General features: G+C 41.2%; 1 protein-coding gene across 2 annotated transcripts; it reads left to right on the forward strand.

Annotated features, from left to right (window-relative positions):
* Window positions 1–7,655: 7,655 nt before the first annotated feature.
* Window positions 7,656–21,260, forward strand: cwo (transcription factor cwo). 2 transcript variants are annotated; one of them, XM_017171211.3, is made up of 4 exons: window positions 7,657–8,878; window positions 17,237–17,360; window positions 17,886–18,207; window positions 18,270–21,260. In XM_017171211.3, exons 1-4 carry the CDS (start codon window positions 8,820–8,822, stop codon window positions 19,829–19,831), a joined length of 2,067 nt encoding a protein of 688 aa, XP_017026700.1. In that variant the 5' UTR covers window positions 7,657–8,819; the 3' UTR covers window positions 19,832–21,260. The 2 variants fall into 2 exon arrangements, with proteins under 2 accessions (XP_017026701.1, XP_017026700.1); XM_017171212.3 differs by lacking the exon at window positions 17,237–17,360 and having other exon boundaries at window positions 7,656–8,878.
* The last annotated feature ends 279 nt before the right edge of the window (window positions 21,261–21,539 follow it).

Below are 21,539 nucleotides of genomic sequence, written 5' to 3' on the forward strand. Positions count from 1 at the left end.
TTACTATTTTTTTTTTTCTTTAATGTTTGTTTTTCGTTTCTAGTTTTTCCGTTTTTGCCGCTTAATTAGCCAGGTAACTCGGCAGGTGAGTGAAGTGCACACGTGTTGCACATTAACCTGGAATTTATTGCACTGCTCTCGTTGCTCCCACAGATTTGCTTTTGTTTTATTTAATTCAACTGCGTCGCAGGCTGAAAGGGATGGTGAGGAAGGGGAGTGGGGTTTTTCCCGGGGTGAAAAGATAAATGGGGTCTCTGTAATGGATGTTACTACTAGTTTTATTTTCTGCCAAGTTCAAAGCGTTGACAAACCATCTAAAAAATCCAGTCATTTGCATGTCATTTCAGGGACTCCTTGCTGCTACTGGCAACCACAGGAGGTCAGCACTGAAAATAATTATTAGAAATTAGTGATCTTTAAATTATTAATATTTGCTTCTATACTTCAATACTTCATTAATTAAGGAAATTGATCGCCCCTCAAACTTGTTTAATTAAATGTAATTGAGCTTTAATAATAGTTTAACTTCACCTTAATCTCTTCAAAACCATTTAATTATTTCCCTATATGAAATGCCATTTTTATTTTTAGTTCATTATAAGACATCGATAATAGTTTTTCTTGATTATTTTTATGAAATATTTCCAGTAGTCAGTGAAGGGGCAAAATTCCTTCAAAGAGATAGTGTCAAGCAAATTAGTTTACTCAGGCTTTGTCATGGAATTCTTCATTTTCTTTAATGCCCTATGACAGGTGGGTAAAGCCCCTATCAAGGGAAAGGAAATGAATGGAAATCTATTGGATTAAATAGTAATGTAATAAAGTAAATAATAAGTGACAGATGATTAACATATCTCCTATTGATCAACTATAGTTACTTACGCAAATTAAACTTAATATTTCATATACAACTGTGGAAAATTACCATTGAAACTTGTGTTTTTGCAAATGAAATTATCAAAGTACTCGATAGAAAAAAAGTAATAAAAAATTCCATGACGCTTGAAGGTTTGTTTAAAAATGTTTTACTAAGATTCTGATAGTATTTATATATTTATTTAATCGTTTGAATGACAAGTATTTTTTAGTGTTTAAACTTATTTAAATTTTAAGCTAAATCTTTCTTTAAAAGCTTTTTTTTTTGACAGTGTGCCAGAGCTGGACACGCGTAACCCTTAAGTACCTGAATGTGACCCATCGGGGAGATGTACAGACATAGAAAAGAGGGGGCCGAGCGAGAGACAAGAGGAGTCACAGCACGTTTGTCGCTGTTTTTGTTACGTAGTTTGACAATCGTTTTAGGGTTGAGGAGGGTTAAGGGGTTGGGATCCAAGGGATGGGGATGGGAATGGAATTGCGAAGCGAGAGAGACTGCGTCAAAGTCAGCTTTCAATGGCATTTCTCGTCCGCCCACGTGCATATGTAACCAACAGACCCTAAAGCAACCCGCCGCTAGAAAAATGATCAGAATGAATACTTTAAATCACACACACTATCGAAGTCAAGTAAAATGTATAGAAAAATATATATGAGAAGAATATAGCTTCAAATAATAAATAATACTAATTTTTTTCAGGACTTCCACCTTACTTTAGTATTAACTATTTATTCCTTTTTTTTCAGTGCACTGTCTACTGGCAGCTGTTGCAGCATGTTCATGTCTTGTGGCTCTTGCGGCAAAAGCGTTTGTTCTTGCCGTCTTACCACCAAAACGGCCTCCATGGCGTATGCGTAACGTGCTTAGCCTCTGGCGTTACATCAGCTAAAATGCGGAGGCGGACTTGGGGCACAGGAGAAATGCAAAAACATCAAAAACAGAAAGACGATGTCATGAGCAGACTGCCCGGCGAGACACTAGCCGCCTATTCCGATTTCTTGCACACGATTTGACAAGTTGCGGGTATAAAGTCGTACAACCCGCGTAACCCCCGACCCGTAACCCTGTTTCCCATGGAGCATGTATCACATGCAAATTCAATTAATGCAAATGCCATTACAGCCAGCAACTGTGCACATATCTCTCCCGGCCGTGTGTGTGTGTGAGTGTGCATATAATTAACTCGACTTCCTCCCAAGTCGGGCTTGGAAACGAAACAAAGCCAAATGAAATACAGTGAGTAGTGTGTATTTCTCAATTCTATAAAAGGTTTTGAATTTTTAATTCAAAGCGATTTTTGTATAATTTCAGGATTTATTTTTGATTTTTTAAATTAAACTTAAAAGGAAGTCTATGCCTTGGTTATCTATATTTAGATTTATAATTTAAGGAGAGTTAAACTAAATAATTTCCAAAATTAAATGACAATTTAATTTGAAACCCACTAGCCCCAAACAAATGTTATGATTGCAAAAAAAGTTCGACTCATTGAAGCCTGACTGTGGCACCAAAGTCCGGGCTTTGAAGAGTTACAGGCGGCGTCACCTTGTCGCCGTTTGTTGTTGTTGTTGCTGACATCTCGAGCCCAATAGGAAATTCAAAACCGCCTTTTGCCTTTTTTGCTTGATTTATCAACAGCAGCAGTAGCAGCAGCAGCATTCGTATGCAAAACGTGTAACAATTTGTGGGTTTTACATAAGCGGGAGGTGCTGGGCAGAAAATAGAACTCGTAACCATAGTCAGTAACCGTAAACAAACACGAAATCAATTAAAAGCAAATGAAATTCATTGCAGGCAGGCTTGTGAGCTAAAATAAAATTCCAGGCTGTCCTCCATATGAGTTGTAAAATAATCCATAGAAAGTATGGAATTATATTGAATTTTATATTGATTTATTAATATAATTAATATTTATAAGCAAGGCAACATTATTTTGTTGTATTACATACTGCATATTTTTTGGGCCAAAATTTTAAAGATTTCCATTCACTTATTGTCTTGGTGCCTATGCTGATTCTAATAAAGTCAATTCCTGTTGATGAGACACCCAAATAATTACTTGAAATCTTAGAGATAAGACTTTTAAAGCGAAGAATTCCGCTTTTGTTGATTAATTTTGAGTGTGTGACTACCGACTAATTAATGCCAGGCACTGTACATGCATGACTCGGCTGATATTCACCTATAAACAGCGATATATTGTATGTTTGTGTGAACAAATGCTACGGTCTATGTAAAGTAATTTTTTGTATTTTTTATTTCTATTTGTCCAGCTGCGGGCGCACGTGTCGTTGCCCCTGTCCCTGTCACTGTTTCTCTCGCTCTGTCGTTCTGTCCGCGGGGCTTTTTATAAACATTTCTCGAGATTTCTAATCTACATAACAACAAAAAGAACAACAACGATGGAACACAGGCTACAATGGCGATATAGATAGAAGTATCAGCAGCGGTAACAATCGCAATTTGTGTTCAAATATATTATAGCTCTCAGACCCGTTCCACTTGAATCTGTTGTTTCGGTTTAATTTCAGATTATTTTAGCTTTTATTCCCAGCTAGTTGGTTCTTATCAGGATTTTATATGGCATTTCAGTCGTTGTCACTTTATTGTTTTTGATTTCACCTCGACTTTGAAATTGAAATTTCGCAAGCTGATAACCTAAGGGTATATCAGCCAGTTAATGTGGTTTATTTGGTTTAAAAGTCAGCCTTCCGTAAAGGGTAGGGTCTATTTACGTTTCTGTCAATTAAGATGGATCACGATTGAAGTCCTCTCTCTACGCTCTAGCTAACCCAGCACACCCCATTTTTTGATTAGCCCTTCGTTGGTCTGCTGATCGCATCAATGTCGTTCGCACCTGTCCTAAATTAAAGGTGCAAATTACCTGGGGTGTGTGGTGTGGTGTGTGTTATTGCACCAGCAAGTGTTAGAGTAGAAAACGAAGCTGTGCCTCACGACTATTTGTGGTAGTCATCAGCGATTGATGCGTTACTCAAGTCACAGTGGGAAAAAATGATACAAGAAAGAGTATATTATTTATTAAATTAATTTACATTGAGTTTTTAACATAAAATATACCTAAACTAAACAAGTTTCTAAGTTATGTTGTTGACTTTCCGTGTGAACGAATATATAAAAGTGAGTTTGTCGCATTTATGCATCTATTATTGAGTAATATTTATTAATGAGGCTTGATTAAGTGATTAGTATTAGTTAAGTTATGATATGAAACCGTGAAAAATATGTTAATAGCTCTATTAATTAAGATTTCAAAAGCAGATATTAGATAAAATAAATTAAACTGAATTTACTCATAACAACAGTTTGAATTCTACTTTAATGTGAGGGAAAGGGAACTATTTCATTACTCAAACATGATATACACATAAGTATTTCTATATTTATACGTGTTTACATTCCATTTAATGTTCCTAAGCTCCTAACACACTGTGTTTTTGGATTCCCCCAGTCGAAAAACAAATAAAGGTGGCTTCCAAATAGGTTTCACCAGGTCTGGCAAGTGCAATTGCTGTCGGTTGCTGAGGGGTTTTCCTGTGGCTTTCGTGATTATTCTACGGCCATGCAACCGGGGGGTGTAAACAATAATAAAATAATACAATAATACAATAATAAAATAACACTATAACACAGACGGGGAGCTGTTGTAGATAAGCGGGCACACATGCTACTGGAAAACATGAAATCATGAAAACAATCCACAAGTGCCGGGGCCTGTCACTCCATTTCTACTAGGCTTCAGCTCTGTTCGCTCTGTGCTTGCTCCAAATGATGAAAAGCCAGTGCCATTGCATTTCATTTACGTGGAAATTCACTGAAACCACGTAACGCTTTCGATTAGTAACACGTGACCGTAAAAACGTCCGGACCATGTGAGCAAGTAAGTGTATTACAGCTGCGATAAGAAGGGGGGCCCACATGAGTAATGGTGAGCCAGTTTTCTGTAGCTATTGCACGTGCCCTCCACCGGGGCGTATGTGTAATATACTGAGCTTACCCGTTACGTATACGTAATGCCGTGCAATGCGATACCTGATGCACGTGCCGACGCCGCCGCCCTGCAATTAAACCGAGAGAGTGAGAGACAGATCAGCGAAATGCCGAATCCAAAACAAAACCAAGCCCAGCCCCAGGCCCAGACTTATGCAAGTCCAGTGCCCAATTGGACACGTTTATGTCATTCGTCATCGCAGATCACGGCACGGAGAGCTCGGAGCTCGGATTTCGGATTACGGGCTACGGAGTGACCTTTAGGGGCGGCTAAAAATAGCCAGAAATCGCCATTTAAATACAATCAACACGCTGGAAAGCCCAACACAAAGGAGCACAGTTGAGCTCATATTAGACGAATTTTGTAAGCGATATTTATAGGAGCTCGGAAAATCTATTAAACCTAGAAAAATTATATTATTTTCTAAAAAATTTAAGTTTTTTAAAACCTGGCAGAAAATAAATACATATAGAGTTCTGAGGGTACTGAAAATGTGTTATATAAAATTTGATATATATATTCTGAATGAAAAATAAAATAATTAAAATAGTATTAATTAATACTCTGCTTATATTTTTGTATATGATTGTTTGGGTTATGGAATGCAAACTGTAAAATCCGAAATCAACTTGAACACAAACAACAGCGCTTCGTTAATACGAAAACATTTCAACAACACGTGACCAACAACAAACTTGAGCGCCGCCTTGGTGTGTATGTGTGTGTCCGAGTGCGAGAGTGTGTGCGTGACATGCTCGAATCGCGTGAGAGTTACGTCATGCGCCACGAATTTTTGTGTTGTTATTATTTGTTTCTTGTTGCTTTTTTTGGCTTTTTGTTTTTTGTTTGCCACTTTCGACGTGTCTCGATTAAAAAACAGAGTGCCAGAAAGAGAGACGGAGAGAGGCAGAATGCGATAGGGTCAACATCGCGTATGATTATTATTTCGTTTATTAAACGGCAGAAACAACAACAAGCTTAAGCCGCCGCCACTGTTGCGCTCTGTAATAAAAACAAAATGTCGGCCGAGTGGTAGTTCGGCCGGCCTATACAAATGTGTGTGTGTGTGTGTGTGTGTGTGTGTGTGTGTGTCCGATTGTTGTTGCCAAGCGCTCTTTATCTCTCTCGTTTGCCAGCCGCCGCCCAGTTGACTTCGCCGTTTCGCTTTGGAATTTGTCACGTTCACGTGTTTTATTGTATGCCGCGTTTCTTGTTGTTGTTTTTGTTCGCCTTGAGCTTCTGCGTCGTTGTTTTTTTCGTTTTATTATTATATATATTTTTTTCATTGTTTTGTTTTTAATTTTTTGAGAGCAGATACAATGGCAAGCCATTAATAACGGTACCTTTGAGGTTTGTTTGCCTCTAAAAGATTAAAAAATAAAATAAAGCGAAGAACATAAGTATGTTGCACTTATTTATGGGAATCGCACATTTAGTTGGCTCATTAATATAATTCACACGCAACTAATTTATGCCTGTCTAGCAACAACAACGACAATGCCAACTAACATGTGTGTACATATGTATGTGTATGTGTTGCGGTTGTGTAAGTGCCGTGAATTTACCAGTACAAGCACCGAGTTATAGAGTCGTCTAGTCATCAAGCCCCGAAACGGGGCAATCGGCGGCACAGTGGTGCGGGTGGATTGAAAAGGTCACGATACGCGCTGCCGAAGGTCGTGGCGTGCAAGTGGGCAGCAGACTGTCTGGGGCGTGACTTGGAAAATACTAAATTCAATCAGTTCAAACCCGTTTTTTAGAGGCTCTCCTGAGATTAGAGCCCTCAGCGTTGACTTCACATTAATGTCTGCAGAGATATTTTGTTGAATTTAGATGCCTTTAATAGCCTAAAAAATTCAGATGTTTATAATGAAAGTACCCCAATTAATAGTCAATTTGAAATTTTGATAATCGCGTAAATAGGATTTATTTCTTTATATTTATTTCTTGTTATTCCATTAATAAAACCACCGACATTAAAAACAACAATCTGGCAAATTGGGTAATCTTTCTTTTGCAAATCCCCCATGAGCCAATCTCGCTGGGGACTTGTGTGACCGTAAAATATGGAATTTGGTCCCACTGTGGCAATCACGTTCGCCGCACACGAAATGCGATAACACACACACTCACACACAGCTGGCACATGTACACGCACAGCCGCAGCCGCTCTCTGGTGTGTTATCTACCACCACCCCCCGGCGCCCCACACCCACACTAACACATGTTGCTCTCCCGTCATCAATGTGGAGCTCTCTCGGGTCTTTTTTGGGGTCTCGTGCCGCTTGCCGAGTACAATTCATTCATTTCGTTTTTGCTTCGGGCCCCTCGGTGATGTCAATTCCGCTTTTTCCCCGTCAAATTCAGCTGCGGGAAAAATTTTAAAACAGCGGGCAGCGGGAATTCCAGCTTTTTTAGAAAATTAAAGCAGACTTCTAATGGAATTTTTGTTTATAGACTGTTTAAGATTTTCGATTAAAAAATATACAAAAGTGAAAAAACCTCCTTTGGTAAGCTTTAAACTCATAGTATGCGAACCAGAGTGTAAATCGAATAGGATATCTAAGGTCTATTTTCAAATTATATATATTTTTCATTTGTGTATTTTTTAATATTTTTAGATTTAAAATTAAATTTAAATTATTTTCTAAAAATCAGCTTTTTTCCCTTGGAATTAGGTTTTTTAGCTGTTTTTTTGAGTAATCCAGCTTTTTTGCTCAGATCAAAATGACATCACTGCTCACGGGGCGGATGGTTGATGTTCAAACTGTTCGGGTCGCTCGACTACAATTCATTTGCTACGGGCCGCGAACGGACGTGAAAAAGCGGTGAAAACGCCACAGTGCCAGTGCAAAACTAAAAAGAAATATCCAAACCAAATCCAAAAAAGAGGGAGAGAGCAAATAAAAAACAGCAAAATTAGCTGGAGGAGCAACAACAAATTTGATATATATATATAAATATCTGTATGTGCTTTAATAGTGAAACACGCACGCACACACTCGCACACGCACGTTGTCCGCTCGCATCCGCAGCTGTATGAGTGTGTATATAGGCGGCTGGTAAAATTCCACTGTGAAACGAAAGGAAGTTATTGTTGTTGCATATTAACAAAACAAATAACGTGTACTCTGCTCTCGGTGTGTCGTAAAATCTAAAAACGTGTAAGACAGGTGAAAAATAGCATTGCAATACGAGCAGAACTGCGGAAAATAAAACAAGAGGCGGTCACGTTTTTCGACATTATTTGTTTTCTTTGTTTTTGTGCACCGCCGCCCACGCGAGAGAAAGGGAGTGAACGAAGAGTCGCGCAGGGAGCCTGCTCCAACAAGTGCACTTTAATTGCTGCTCCAAAAATAGAGTATAAAAACCGTTCGTTCGAGTGAAAATAACGCGACGTTATCGCTATCGTTATCGCCCACACGCAGCCCGTACGCGTACACACACATTCGGACATTCGAGACGTCCTGATAAGCGGATAGAGTAAACATCCACACTTATCAGCATATTCCACTCGTTCCAACATAAATATAAACACACGCTTCGAAATGCCATTCTAAATTTGAAACAAATCCGGGAAATACAAAGAAAAAACGTACCTAGGCTCGCCAGCCACCAGAAAAAGAGTAATTCGCCCCGCAAGCGAATTCGCCGTCTACGAAGCAGCAGTCGCCTTCGCCTTCGCCGCATCGACAACCTGTTTGCTCGGCCATAACTCGCCCCGGCATTTATCTCTCAATTATTTCTGCATTGACGTAAGGAGCGCAGACCACTTCCACCATTCCACCGCAACTGCAACAAACGACGGCGACGCAGCAGCAGCAGGAGCAGCCTACGGTTACACTGCCCAGGAGCGGATTCAAAAGCGAAATCGGAGTCCGACAAGGATCGGGGAGGAGCAGTGGTAGCGGTAGCGGCAGCGGCAGCCCCACCATGGAGCCCTACTGGAGCGAGGCGAACGGACACGCCGCACATCCGGTTAAGTATGAGAGGTAGGTATGACAGCCAGAGATCCCGCTGGACTGCAAGTCGAATGATTAATAAAATTGAAACAATGCAAAAATCAAAAATCCGAAATCCAAAATCGAAACCACAACCCAAAACTCACTTTCACCTGCGCGCGTTTAGCTTAAGCACACAGAGAAAAAATATCACAAAGTGTAACAGCAGTTTGCCATTTAAAAAGGATAAGTAAACCGAGAAAAATTGTTTATTAAAGTTACAATTATAACTGAGGAAGTTATAAATTTTTTTTATTTATTGTGTACCATATTGTGATGCTTTTTCTCTGTGAACTAATTAATTGTTTAGTGTATATCTTAGACTCGAATTTAGTGGTTTTAGCCTATGTCTCCGCCTCTTCTATATCTTGTTGTTGTTGTTTTTCTTAAAGCGTGTGTGCTAGACAGGATTGGGTGTGGATCTTTCGATCTTGTACGTGTGTGTGATTGTGTGGGCCACGTATTTTTAGCCACCGAGCTAGAAAGCAATTTTGAATTTGCAAAACAAACGCGAATATCGGGCGAAGAAAACGTGGGCAGACTCTGTCGCCGGGCTATTCTTAGTTGGAGATTCTTGCTTTAGTTTTGCTTTATTTCATCTTTATTTTTCTGTGTTTGCCAAAACAAAATAAAATAAAAAGAAAGAAAAAAAAACCAACGCACGACTTGCCAAACGTGATGTTCCGTTGATTTTCCCTGCGAGGTTTCCCCCTTCCACCATCCCAACGAATTTAATTTTTTGAACTTGAATTTCGTTTAAACGTGCCCGAGTGGAACCACAAAAAAGCTGCGTTGGTGTGGCCAGAGTTTCGAAAAGGCGTTGGTGTCGCCAGGGGCAGGCTATTAATAATTTAAGCTCAACGCTTGAGTAGGGCCTTGTGGTAAAAGTTAACCTCCTAAAAAGTAAAAAAGACTTTAATTTTTAACGCATTTATTATATTAAACTTAAACTTGGCTTAAACACAAAGAGAAAGAATGTTGCGTAGCCAGAGCTACGATAAATAATTAATGCGGAGTTCTTACGGAACTCACGCACTCACGTCTGCTAAATGTCAACGGCCAAAACGTGGCTATAAATATCAGTTAACAACAGCGTGGCAGGCCCTTTCCCAACTCCTCCGATTGGGGGTTGGATGGGTGTACTTTTCACGTGTCTGTGTGGCCTTTCGAGGGCGTGGGGCGGGGTGTGTTGTGGGTGCCAGTCGGTGTCCTTTTGAAGGTCAACAAGTTTTGTGTTTCCCTCATGTTTCTGCTGTTCTAGCTGCTGTGTTTTTGATTGAGCATTGTTTTTGGCTATTTTGGTATTCGGTGACCACCACCACGGCTCCTGGGAGCGTTTTCCTCTATAAATACACAAGGGCTAATCGAATGAACCGCTCATCAAATATGCAGCCCAATTTGATTGGCCTTAGCTTTTGTTTTCGTTAGGGTTTTCGATTCGGTTCGGGTTTTTTCCAGTTGGTTTTTTGGTTTCAGCTTTGAGTGTTTTTTTTTTATTGTGGGGGAAAGTTACCCATGGCGTATGAATGGTCATGATAACGTATACGTCACGTGTGCCGTCTAGTCGCTATAATTAGCTTGGAAACTGGAAACTAATGAGCGAAACAGGTTAAATACATTTTTAAACGATCGGTTCGGTACAAATTTAATCTTTGCACGCGTGATCAAACGACAAAAAATAGAATAAACATTATAAATTTGGTTTGCCCCTGCGGTTGGATGCCTTATCAAATGGCACTTGGGGTAAACACGCGTCTTCGTCGCCGCTGAAGTGTTTATAATTTGCATTACGCGCTGCCATCTTAATCAACACCAAAGTCAGGCAATAAAAGCGAAAAAAAAATATTAGAGAGAAAACACACAAATATCTATAGAGATAAGCAAACACGCGATAAAAAGCAAAGCGGGCGTGACGCACAATCGCCCTCGGAAAGTATAGTGTCTCTCTATCTATATCTATAGCCGCCATGTGTATCCAGCAAGTGTCCAGAGTTGTCAAGCGTCAGTGAGATCTCGGGTTTGTTGCACGACGAGACAGTTGCTAAGCCCCTCCACATGGAAAACAAAAATAATAAAATATAATACTCCCCCCAACCCCATTTAATACTCAGCTGTCTCTCGTTGTTTTCGATTTCGGGATCTTGTCAACGACGCCTACAGACGATCTAAAGACCCTGACCCAGTGATTAGTGTTATTTACGGTGGAAAAATTCAATGGAAACTCAAAATGATCAACTACTGCACCGGCCTGAGAACTCTGAGAAAGTGTGTTTGTTTGCTGGCTACGTCTGTGTTACACGGATCCATAAAGGACTCCATGTAGGCTTAGCAACTCACAGATGTTCAGCAAGACAACACGTCTAAATAATCAACAAGGATTTGCAAGAGTAACCAAGAAAACTGCAGTGGAAATTCGCTAATACCCTTTTTCCAAAGTGATTAAACTAGACATTTATATGTTTTCTAAAACAGTTAATGCCAAAGAAGAATTCAGAGTTTCATTTTGCACTTAAAATTTTTGCATAAATTTAAATGTACTTAACAAAGGTGAATACCCTGAAAATAAATTCTAAAAAACAACAATATTTACTAATTAATTGTCAAAATTCCCATATAAACACAGTTGTTTATAATTCTTTCACTTTTTCGATCGAATATATATATCGTATATCGTGTTTATCAACAAAACAAACAACAAACGCATGCTGCAGGCTATAAATAGCCTCAAAACGGAGAGTGTTATAAATTATATGGACAGATACATATGTATATATCCGCCTGTGTCCGGGACGAACCCCGAACCGATCTCGATCTCCAACCGATCCGCATCGATCCGTTCCGTCGCCGGTCTTCTTATCGTCTTCGTCATCGTCATCGTCGGTTCGACGTCCATTGGCATTTGAGAGGCGGGCACGTAGACCCTGCAACGTTCACGTTCCATGCCAAGCTGACCCCCCTCTGAAAACCCCCTTGTAACCCCTGTGAAACGTGCTGCAGATATTGTGAAATTCACATAGTATATACATATGTATGTATATATATGCACGGGTATGTGGTGGATTTTCGTGACTGCCGTGATTAATGCACTCAGCTCGATGCTTTTTGGCGGGGTCCGTTGATGGTGGCGGCGGTGACTCATGACCACTGCATTTGATTGCCGCTAAACGATTTAAATAGATGGATTTGAGTGTCTTTTGACCCAGTTATGGCGAGTGTGCGGTGCGGTTCATTTATTTCATCTGGGGAATGCGGATGGGGCTGGTCCGGGGAAAATGCAAATGAATCCGGGGGGTAAGTGTGACTGCAGATCTGGGATGTACGATTAGCGTTGGAATTTGGAGCGTACGCGGGGGAAACCCATTTTTAGTAACCATTTGCATATGTTAAACTGGGTAATAAAAGTAAAAAGTTTGTGTAGCTTTTGGTTATATTATCGATTAGTTTTCATGAATGATTTGCATAGAATAGTTGAGGAGAAAAGGTATATTCATATTAGACATATACGCCGCCGCGCCACGCCGCCGCCGCCGCCGATTTTTGCCTTATTTGACGCGCCGCCGCCAAATTATGAAAATAACGGCGCGCCGCGGCGCGCCGCTGGTGCGGCATCGGCGCAGCTTCAGCGCGGCCTTCAGTGTCATTGTTCTTTATAAAACTTTAAAAAAAATAAATAACTCATTAAAATGGCCTTTTTGCCTTATTTGACGCGCCGCCGCCGCCGGTTCTTTCTGACTACTACGCCGCCGCCGCCGAGTCATTTTGACCTCTACGCCGCCGCCGATGCCTTTAACCATCGGCGTAAACCTCTAATTCATATGCCTATCTGTATGTCAACAGTTCTCATATGAAAACGGTCTAAAAATAGTAAGCCTTAAGTCTTAACAAAAATATAATAAATTCGTATATATAAATAGCTTGACTTAATATTGCACATATTTACTTACAAGATTCGTGTGAGAATTTCATAAGCCAGACTCAACTGTGCTGTGTATACTCCGCCATTTGTGATTCACTTTCCTTGAAACAAAGACAGCTTTATCTCATCACCCGGAGCTACGAGATTTCCATTTGCACATTTCCAGTGAATCTTGAAAATTCGATGGTCCGACAATTGTGTGCGTAGAACCTCCTACAACTGGCCTCGTATTTGTATCTATGCATAGCTGTGTGTGGCTTTTGTATCTTTTGTACACATGTATCTGTTTATACCCGCACTGAATTGTTTTTCGCTTAGACAGCACGCCAGAGAGCCATTTGCAGGGGTACGGACAATTGCCCTCGCCACCGCAATTTCGATTCCATTTTCAGTTCCTCGATTCCATTTCCATTCCCGAACCGAGTCCAATCCCAAACACTGTTGCCGACCAAACCATCCGGCACGTGCACACGTTTGTGTTGGTAAAAACTGAAATTGCTGCGAGTCGAATTGCGCTGGTGCTGCAATTTTTGGCGCTCATGTTTTTCTGGTCTTTGCACTTTGGCCAATAACAATTATATCACGTGCCCGCCGAAACGTAGTTTTGCGTCAGTTTCGTCTGTATTTATCTGAATATTTATGAGCTGTTCGGAAATTTCAGTTCCAGTTCCAGTTCGAGTCGGCGGAATCTCACGTGATGGCGCATCGCTCACCTGACCGCAGTTGCAGTATTCAGCTTTTCAAGCGTAATTGGCGCTAATCTAGCTGGCTATATATTCGTGATAAATCTTATCAGCCAAGCGCAGTATTCAAGGTCGACGATCAGGCGAGAACCAGACCAGTCCAGCAGCAGACCCGCCCACTTTGTTAATTAGACACACAGATTCTTCTATTCTATTTATTTTGATTTATTTTTTGTTGTCTCTCTGCGCCTTTGGCGTCATCACTTGTCTCGGGTTGTTTTCCGCTCTTGCTGCCCTCGGAGATTTCACAATTCAAAATCTGAGACAGAGGCAGCGCATTTCCATTGCCCAATGTCGATATGGAAATTTTTGTGACACAGATCGGCGGCGGAAACTGTTGGCATTGAATGCCTCCGATTGTCCACCGTTAACATCTGGGTTGTGTAAATAATTACACAGCGAGAAATAGTTCATTCTAGCACTGCAACTATGAGTTTTGAGAGATATATTCTTAGAAACAAATTGAATATTTTAAAGTTAATAAAATATACATTTTAGAACTACATTTTACCCTTTACTATCTTCTTTGTAATGTTACCTATATATTTTTAAGTATTAAATATATTGATTTTTGATTATTTTCTTAGCTTATTCAGATTTGTTGTGTGGGCATTGTTATGCTCTTAGCATCGACATCAGATACTATACATGAATCACTTGCGCCATCTGAATGAGTCAACAGTGAATGACACTTGGTTGTTGATTAACTTTGGATTTTTCGGTCATCAAGATATGACTGTCCCAGAGCATTGTCATTATAACACATATCAAAGGAAGAGGAGGTTTACTTACTAATCTTAACAGCTTGTTTTGGTGTGTAATTCCTGGGAATTTCCCACCATCCACTAGAAGATTAAATAAACCGCCAAGAACAAGTTGTATTTGGCTTATATCAGTTTGCTCTACTATTTATGGCACTCGAAATGACCAACAATAATGGCAGGAAAACAGAAAAATAGCTAAATAACATAATAGAAAGGACGTCACGTGTTGCTCTGTAATCTTATCATTATAGGGTTTAACTACCCGCGATAAGGACAGGAAATGGTTAGACTCGAATATCAATGAACCAAGTTCAGAGATATCACAGCGAGCGTGTGCAAACTACGGGCCAATTATCACCGACTCATGCGTAGACAAACGTGCCAGAAGCGCTACTCTCTCTGTATTTAGGATCCGGATCGGGGAATGCTGTCCATGCCTTTGGCAGCCCACGGCGACTGATCGGAACTGTCGTCATCGGGGCAGGGTCGCGGACTACCTGTGGATCTCGCCCTCGTATTTGGCGTACTTGTCTTTCTGTGCCAATTACTTAATAGTGCGATGACAAAAACGGTCTGAGAACGTAAACAAAACGCAAGCCATTTCACTGGGCCAGCGCCATCGCCATCTTTATGTGGGGGGTGGCGGCATCTTGCCAACTTTGAGCATTTTTGGGGGAATTTTGGGGTTCTTAGTCCACATTTTCTCATGAATCAAGCGAGTGATTCTCGCGGACTGACGTTGTTCTCAGACTCTGCTCTTTTGGCCAATGATGTAAAGTGCGCCAATGAGTACACGCCCTGTTCACGGGATTGTTTGAACGCGATTTCCCGATGGCGCAGCCCCCCAAAATTAAACAAGCCTTCGCAATCAGACAACAATCTGATGAACTCGATTAAAATGTATGACGAAGAATAATGGAAGAATCATAGGAAACAAGTTTTTAGATAAATTGATCACCGTTGAGCTATTTAGATTATTCAAATGAAAACTAGGTGTGTTGGAATTATTTTATTGATATTTTAATGAATACTAATGGTAACTTAATGCAACCAACCAGATTCCAACAGTACTTAGGAGTAAAAGCAATTGTTTGGTAAGGAAACCAATTCAATTAAAAACAAATTAACCTAAAACATTTATTGTTTGATAAACTGTATCCATTGTTAAAATCTTTTATCACAGAGATTTTTGGTTGTTTTCTATAACTCTTTATTCTTTGCCCTTCATGAACTCCTCTCTCTCGATATCTAAATCATGAATAAATATTGTCTCAAGTGCAGTCGTCAACCTGCATTTATGCCACGCCCAGTTCGAAATCACTTTTGTGTTTGCATTACTCATACGCAGTGTGAGCCAGCGAGTTGAAGAGCTGGTGGACCGATAATTGGCCACGGTTTACAAATCGAATTCAGCAAATTGTGCTAAACGTCGAGATGAAAACAAGTTGCTGACGCCTTTTTTTTCGGTTGAGAGAGGGCGGGGCCAAGTCGATTCAGATCGGATAAACAAGTTCTAGGCGCCGGGGACTGGTGCGTTCTGGTATCTCTCGCCATGTATACTATGTGGACGGATAAATAACGCATATATAGTATATGATTTGTTTGTTGTCGCCCCGCTTATCGCCCAAAGCCATGACACTTATTATTACGAGCAGCAGCAGGCACTGTGCTCTTGCGGCCACTTTATTTTATTTTGGTTTCTAGCGCTTTCGAGCCGTTTCTCTTGGCCGCCTTACCGTCGTTATGATGTGTGTGCCTTTGTTTTGGTTCGAGAAATTGGCATTCAATGGGTCTGTTAAATGTAGTATCGTGTAGGATGTGCTGTTTCTGTGTGTGTGTATAGTTTACTCTATGATATTTCCTCTGCGGCGGCGCTTGGCAACCAATTTTCTAGGATTTTTTTTGTTGTTTTTGTTATTGCTTTACAAAAATCTTGTTCGAGTTTTTGCGCTCAGCATTTTATAATATTTTTGTTGGCACATGGCAATAAAAACGTGTAGACTCTAAAATTAGATGGCCCGATATATAGAGGTATGTCTGTGTATATGGAGTACACATGTATGAAAACGTGTGGCATCTGGCGGGGCAAGTTCTTGAAATAAATTTTAAAATCAAATGGTTTATGCCAGTAAAAATGGTTTTACGCAGAGTGTGATTGATGGGTTGTACTCAGAGATCTTGTGATTGTGGGATATTTTTTAATATAATTATGATGATTTAAGACCCGAATATTTGTAAAATTTTAGTTCTTATAAAATTGTTAAGTGAAGAGAGATCCACACCCAATGAGTTCGACTATATTTTTTTGTTACTGTGCGTGTGTAAATGTGATATAAAGATTTCTTCCTTCCTGGACATAAGGATCTATCCTGGAATATGTCCCTCCTGCACCAACAACTACGTATCGTATGCTAATCGTATTTTAAGGCCTTTGCACCCCGTTTTACTACAACACAAACCAAACAAAACGCTCGTTTGATTTTAGCCAAGCGACCGACCACTCGGCCCAAAAACCCAGCTAGCTGAGGGAGAGAGCTCTTTGAGACGCACTCACCGATTGATTTGGCTGAACCAGCAACATGTTTAATCCTTTGTTCTCTCTGTTCTATTGCAGCCTTAATTTATTTTACATACGTTTTCGAATAACTGAATAAATAAAAACCAAAACAAAACTAAAAACCAATTAGTTTTAAACGACCTTAACTATTAATCTTAGGTTAACTAGCTTAAGTTACTACTCATAAGTCAGGCTAAGTTATGCGCCTAATAAATGCATTACTAAAACGAAAACAAAAATCTGAACCAAAACGAAAATCTGATTAAAAAACAAAAACAAATAATATAAAAATATTTTTGAACAAGATTTGGACTTATCTGTGTTTCTTTATCCTTCCCACTTCTTTTTGCATATCTAAACGAATTATAGCGAAGCAGCTGTCTCCAGTTTTCCTTATTGCACAGAATCTAGTTTAAATTTTTCAACATCCGCCACGGCATACAGCGAGGACGATGCTGAATATGCCACCGGAAGACGTAATAAAACATCGAGGGTAAATATTACAATTTTAGAGAGCGAAAAAAAAAAAAACAAAATCAACTCGCGATCACATATATTTTCGAATTCCGAATCAATTGAACAAATAAAAAAAAACAAGCACTGAGACAAGATCAAAGGATCAAAAGAGCGTTAGAGCAGCGCAAGGATGATGACGCCCACGCCCACTAGCTATCACACACTCTCACCCCACCAACCACCACCCACTACACACACGAGCTATGACCTTGAGCCATGATGCCGCCTCCCCGCCATCGATCGACGCAGCCGACACTTTTGACCCTTTTTTTTATTGTTAGCCGAAATTGATGAAAGAATGATAATAAAGCGAAAAAAAGAGAACCGAAACTAGCGACAAATAAAGTGAAATAAAATAGCAAAAGAAAAACGCCTCTCAGCAGAACAATCATTTAGATTTAGGGGTCGTAAAAAGCCCAAGAAAAACCCTAAAATGGGAGCTACCAAACACCCCTTCGTAAACGTCACTAACCAAACCGTATATACGACTATCTATCCATAGCAAGATCCGCTCTCCCATCGCATAATCGAGAAGCGGAGACGGGATCGCATGAACTCCTGCCTGGCGGATCTATCCCGCCTCATCCCGCCGCAGTATCAGCGCAAGGGTCGTGGCCGCATCGAGAAGACGGAGATCATCGAGATGGCCATCCGTCACCTGAAGCACCTGCAGAGCGAGTGCCAGCAGAAGGAGAGCGACTACCGGAGTGGCTACATGGACTGCATGAAGGAGGCGGCCAAGTTTCTCTACGACGTCCACATGCAGGACTTTTGCCACCGCCTGTTGGGTCGCCTGCAGGAGCACATCGATGAGATGTTCAAGAGTGAGTCCTTAAGCATTTTCACGAAGAGAATCAATTAGCTAATCCTTTTTTTTTTCCTCCAGCGGACTGCTACAAGTCAACGCGCAGCTGCCACATGCCGGACAATGTGAGCGCCTCGAGTGGCAGCCCGCACCAGGCATACCATCCTCCTTTGTGCCACCTGCGTGACATGCTGGGCGCTGCCTCGGCCTCGGATGTGGAGCACAGCCAGGATCACAACGACGTCAAGGATCTGAGCTTCCGCAACCATCTCAACCAGCTGCAGAGGAGCCAGCAGGCGGCAGCAGCAGCAGCCGCCGCTGTCGTTGCCGTGGCCAATGGCAGCTCGAACGGATCGAACGGTGCCCTTGAGTCAAAGGTGCCGCTGACCAATGGAGCAGGCAGTGGTGGAGCCTCTTTAGGGGGCGACAATGTGCCCAGTAATTCCACGGGAAGCGGAGCCGGTGCGGTGGCCAGTGGCAACAACAACAGCAACAGCAGTGGCAGCAACAGCAGCAGCAATGCGGCTAGCTCCACCACCTGCCCGCCGGCGCCCAAGGTCACACCGCTGGCTGCCCATCAGCAGCCGCACCAGGCTCCCGTGATCACCTCCACAGCCCCCCATCATCATCATCACCACAACACGGACAGCAGCCACCACGACTTTGAGTCGTCGCGGGAACCCATACTCCACACAGACACCTCCAACATGCACTCGCCGCCGCCCAGGGATCTGCTGTTGCAGCAGCATCCCCATCTGGCCCACAGCCACCACACCCAGGACAGCCTGCTATCCGTGCGGATGCGCAACTACTCGGAGTCGTCGCACGAGGTGGAGCACAACAACAACTACAAGTACAAGAACCACATCAAGGAGCGCTTCGTCCACGAACTGCACGACGAGGAGACGAGTAGCGAACACTGTCCAGTGGCTGCTCACCTGCAGAGCGATCACTCGCACATGCAGGCTCACTCGGAGCACTCGAAGGACGGTACCGAGCCGGAGATAGCTCCGATTATGGCGAAGAAGCGAAAGCTGGCTGAGGCGGCGGCCAATGGCGAGATACCGCTGGAGGTGCACACCGAGGCCAGCGGCACCAATGCGAATCCCGCCCGTCTGGACAAGCCCTCGCCCTCGTTCAACTTTAGCGACATCAAGGACATCAAGTCCGAGCTGCATAACGGCAACTCCAACTCCAGTCCGCTCTTGGCCAAGCTGAGCGCTGTGGCGGCTGCCGGAGCCCAGCTGAGCACTCCCAGCAGCACCACTGCCCCGCTGGCGCCGAGGCACTCCTTCACCGTGCCCATCTTTGCGCTCCACGGCCAGGGTAACTACTATGTGCCCCTCAACGTCGACTACAATGCGCTGGTGCCGTACCTGAACGGCATGGATCTGCTGGAGAAGAGCTTCACGAGCATGCCAGTAGTGCATCCCATCAACATCAATGTTAACTTCATGCCCAGCACCCCGTCCCTGTTGGCCGCCGCTGCGGCTGCTGCTGCCGTGGCAGCCGGAAAACAACAACAACCTGCGGGAGCGGGAATTCCCCTTTCCACGAACTCGGCGGCGGCCCAGGCGGCAGCAGTGGCTGCAGCAGCGGTGGCCAAGGCCAAGCTGGAGCAGGCCATGAACCAGAGTTGGTAGGACAAAGAAGAGCAAGAGAGCAGGCGACGGGTCGGCAGATGGAACAACTCTACCTCAGTACTTCTGTGAATAATCATTAAATGATTAATCTCAAAACAAAAACACTAAGCGGCATCTGCGGCCAAGTAAAAAAGAAGAAATGGAGAATGCGAATTCAATGGGGGTGCTTCTGATAGCTCCAGGGATTTAGGGAGCCTAGGAAAGGGAAAGAATGTAGGGTTTAAAGTTTAAAGCTAGTTCCAAGCCAAGAAATACTTAAAAAGTGTAAAACAAACGTTTATAGAGATTTATAGATCCCAAAAAAAGCTTGATGACATAAATGAAATTCAGCATAGCATACTTTTAGACACCACAGGACTAGATATAAAATCTCTGGGGATTTCAGAAGCGCCGGGCTTTATTATTCTTATTTGGTTTGATAAACCGATAAATGAACTTGATGAAGGAGAGCAAACAATTGGTTTTGCTAGTTAACTATTTTTGAACAAAGCATAAATGTCTATTATATAAAAAAAAAACATATATGTATGTGTAGAAAACATGCATGTGTATGATGCCAAGAGTCAGTCCCACGTAAAAAGAAATCTAATGGATTTTAAAACAAAACTAAATGTGAATTAAATGTATTTTTTAGAGGTTTAACGTTTTTGCAATTTAAATAATTGTTGTGGTTTCAAATCAGGTAGTCTAATAATGCAAACTGGCATATATAGTAAAAAATATATATATACACAAGAAGATATATTGATAAATACATACATATATATATATATATTTAGTAAACCACTAGTCAGAGAACTTGTAGGAAGATGTAAACAAAACAAACAACAAAATGGGAGGAAAAACAAATCAAAAAACAAATTATTTTAAATTCTATGTGTAAATACTATTTGCAAGCAAATTGTCGTTCGTTTAAGTTTGTATTTTAGTGACAAATTATTTTAAGTTGGTTGGTTAACATGTGAAAAAAAATACATAAAAAACGAAAATTAAAAAAAAATCCAAAAACTTTTCTATTCAAGAAAATGTGCAACCCGTTTCATTCTCGAAATGCGGATATAGCATCTATTATTATTATTACTACTACTATTATTATTATTATTATTATTATTATTATTATTGCTACTGTCTAACACCTAAGTTGATTGTTTCTTTGTGTTCTTGTTATTCAACAATTATATGCAATTTCCAAGATCTTTCTATATGTCGTCACCTGTTTCCATAAAATCCTGTTTGGCAAGCTAAGCTTCGTGTGCGGCTGAAACTGAAAGTTGATATAGCACAAAGATATAGATTATTAATGTTTTATGACTCTTATTAATGTGTACGATTACTTTTACTGTGTACGGTACTGTTAATATACAACTATGTTACTGTTTAATATATTTTATAAATGTATACAGATGTAATAAAAAAAAATGTCCGAAAATTACAACCGCTTTACGTTTCGGGTTTTTGCTCGAGCTGTTATTTATAAATAATGTGCACTTGGAGAAAAAAGGCGACACTTTAAATGGGAATTTAAATTTTGAGTTTAGGCAGGTCCTGGGGAGATCTCAGAGACTATAAAAGATATTGCTTAGACTATGATGATTCATTTGTTTTTGTTTTGCAAATTTGGGGTTTATCTAAATTTATCAAAATTTTTCTCTGCTTCCCACCAGTTACCGAGTATCTCTAACGCAAGCTTTTTCCAGGAAATAATATT

This window comes from Drosophila kikkawai, chromosome 3R (genome assembly GCF_030179895.1).
Source record: "Drosophila kikkawai strain 14028-0561.14 chromosome 3R, DkikHiC1v2, whole genome shotgun sequence".
Lineage (NCBI taxonomy): Eukaryota > Metazoa > Arthropoda > Insecta > Diptera > Drosophilidae > Drosophila > Drosophila kikkawai.

Bases quoted from the DNA above. Each gene is read 5' to 3' on its own strand.
- cwo (XM_017171211.3), top strand. From the start codon at position 8,820: ATGGAGCCCTACTGGAGCGAGGCGAACGGACACGCCGCACATCCGGTT. The intron at 8,879-17,236 runs GTAGGTATGACA...AACGAATTATAG, and splicing joins CATCCGGTTAAGTATGAGAG to CGAAGCAGCTGTCTCCAGTT. The intron at 18,208-18,269 runs GTGAGTCCTTAA...TTTTTCCTCCAG, and splicing joins CATCGATGAGATGTTCAAGA to CGGACTGCTACAAGTCAACG.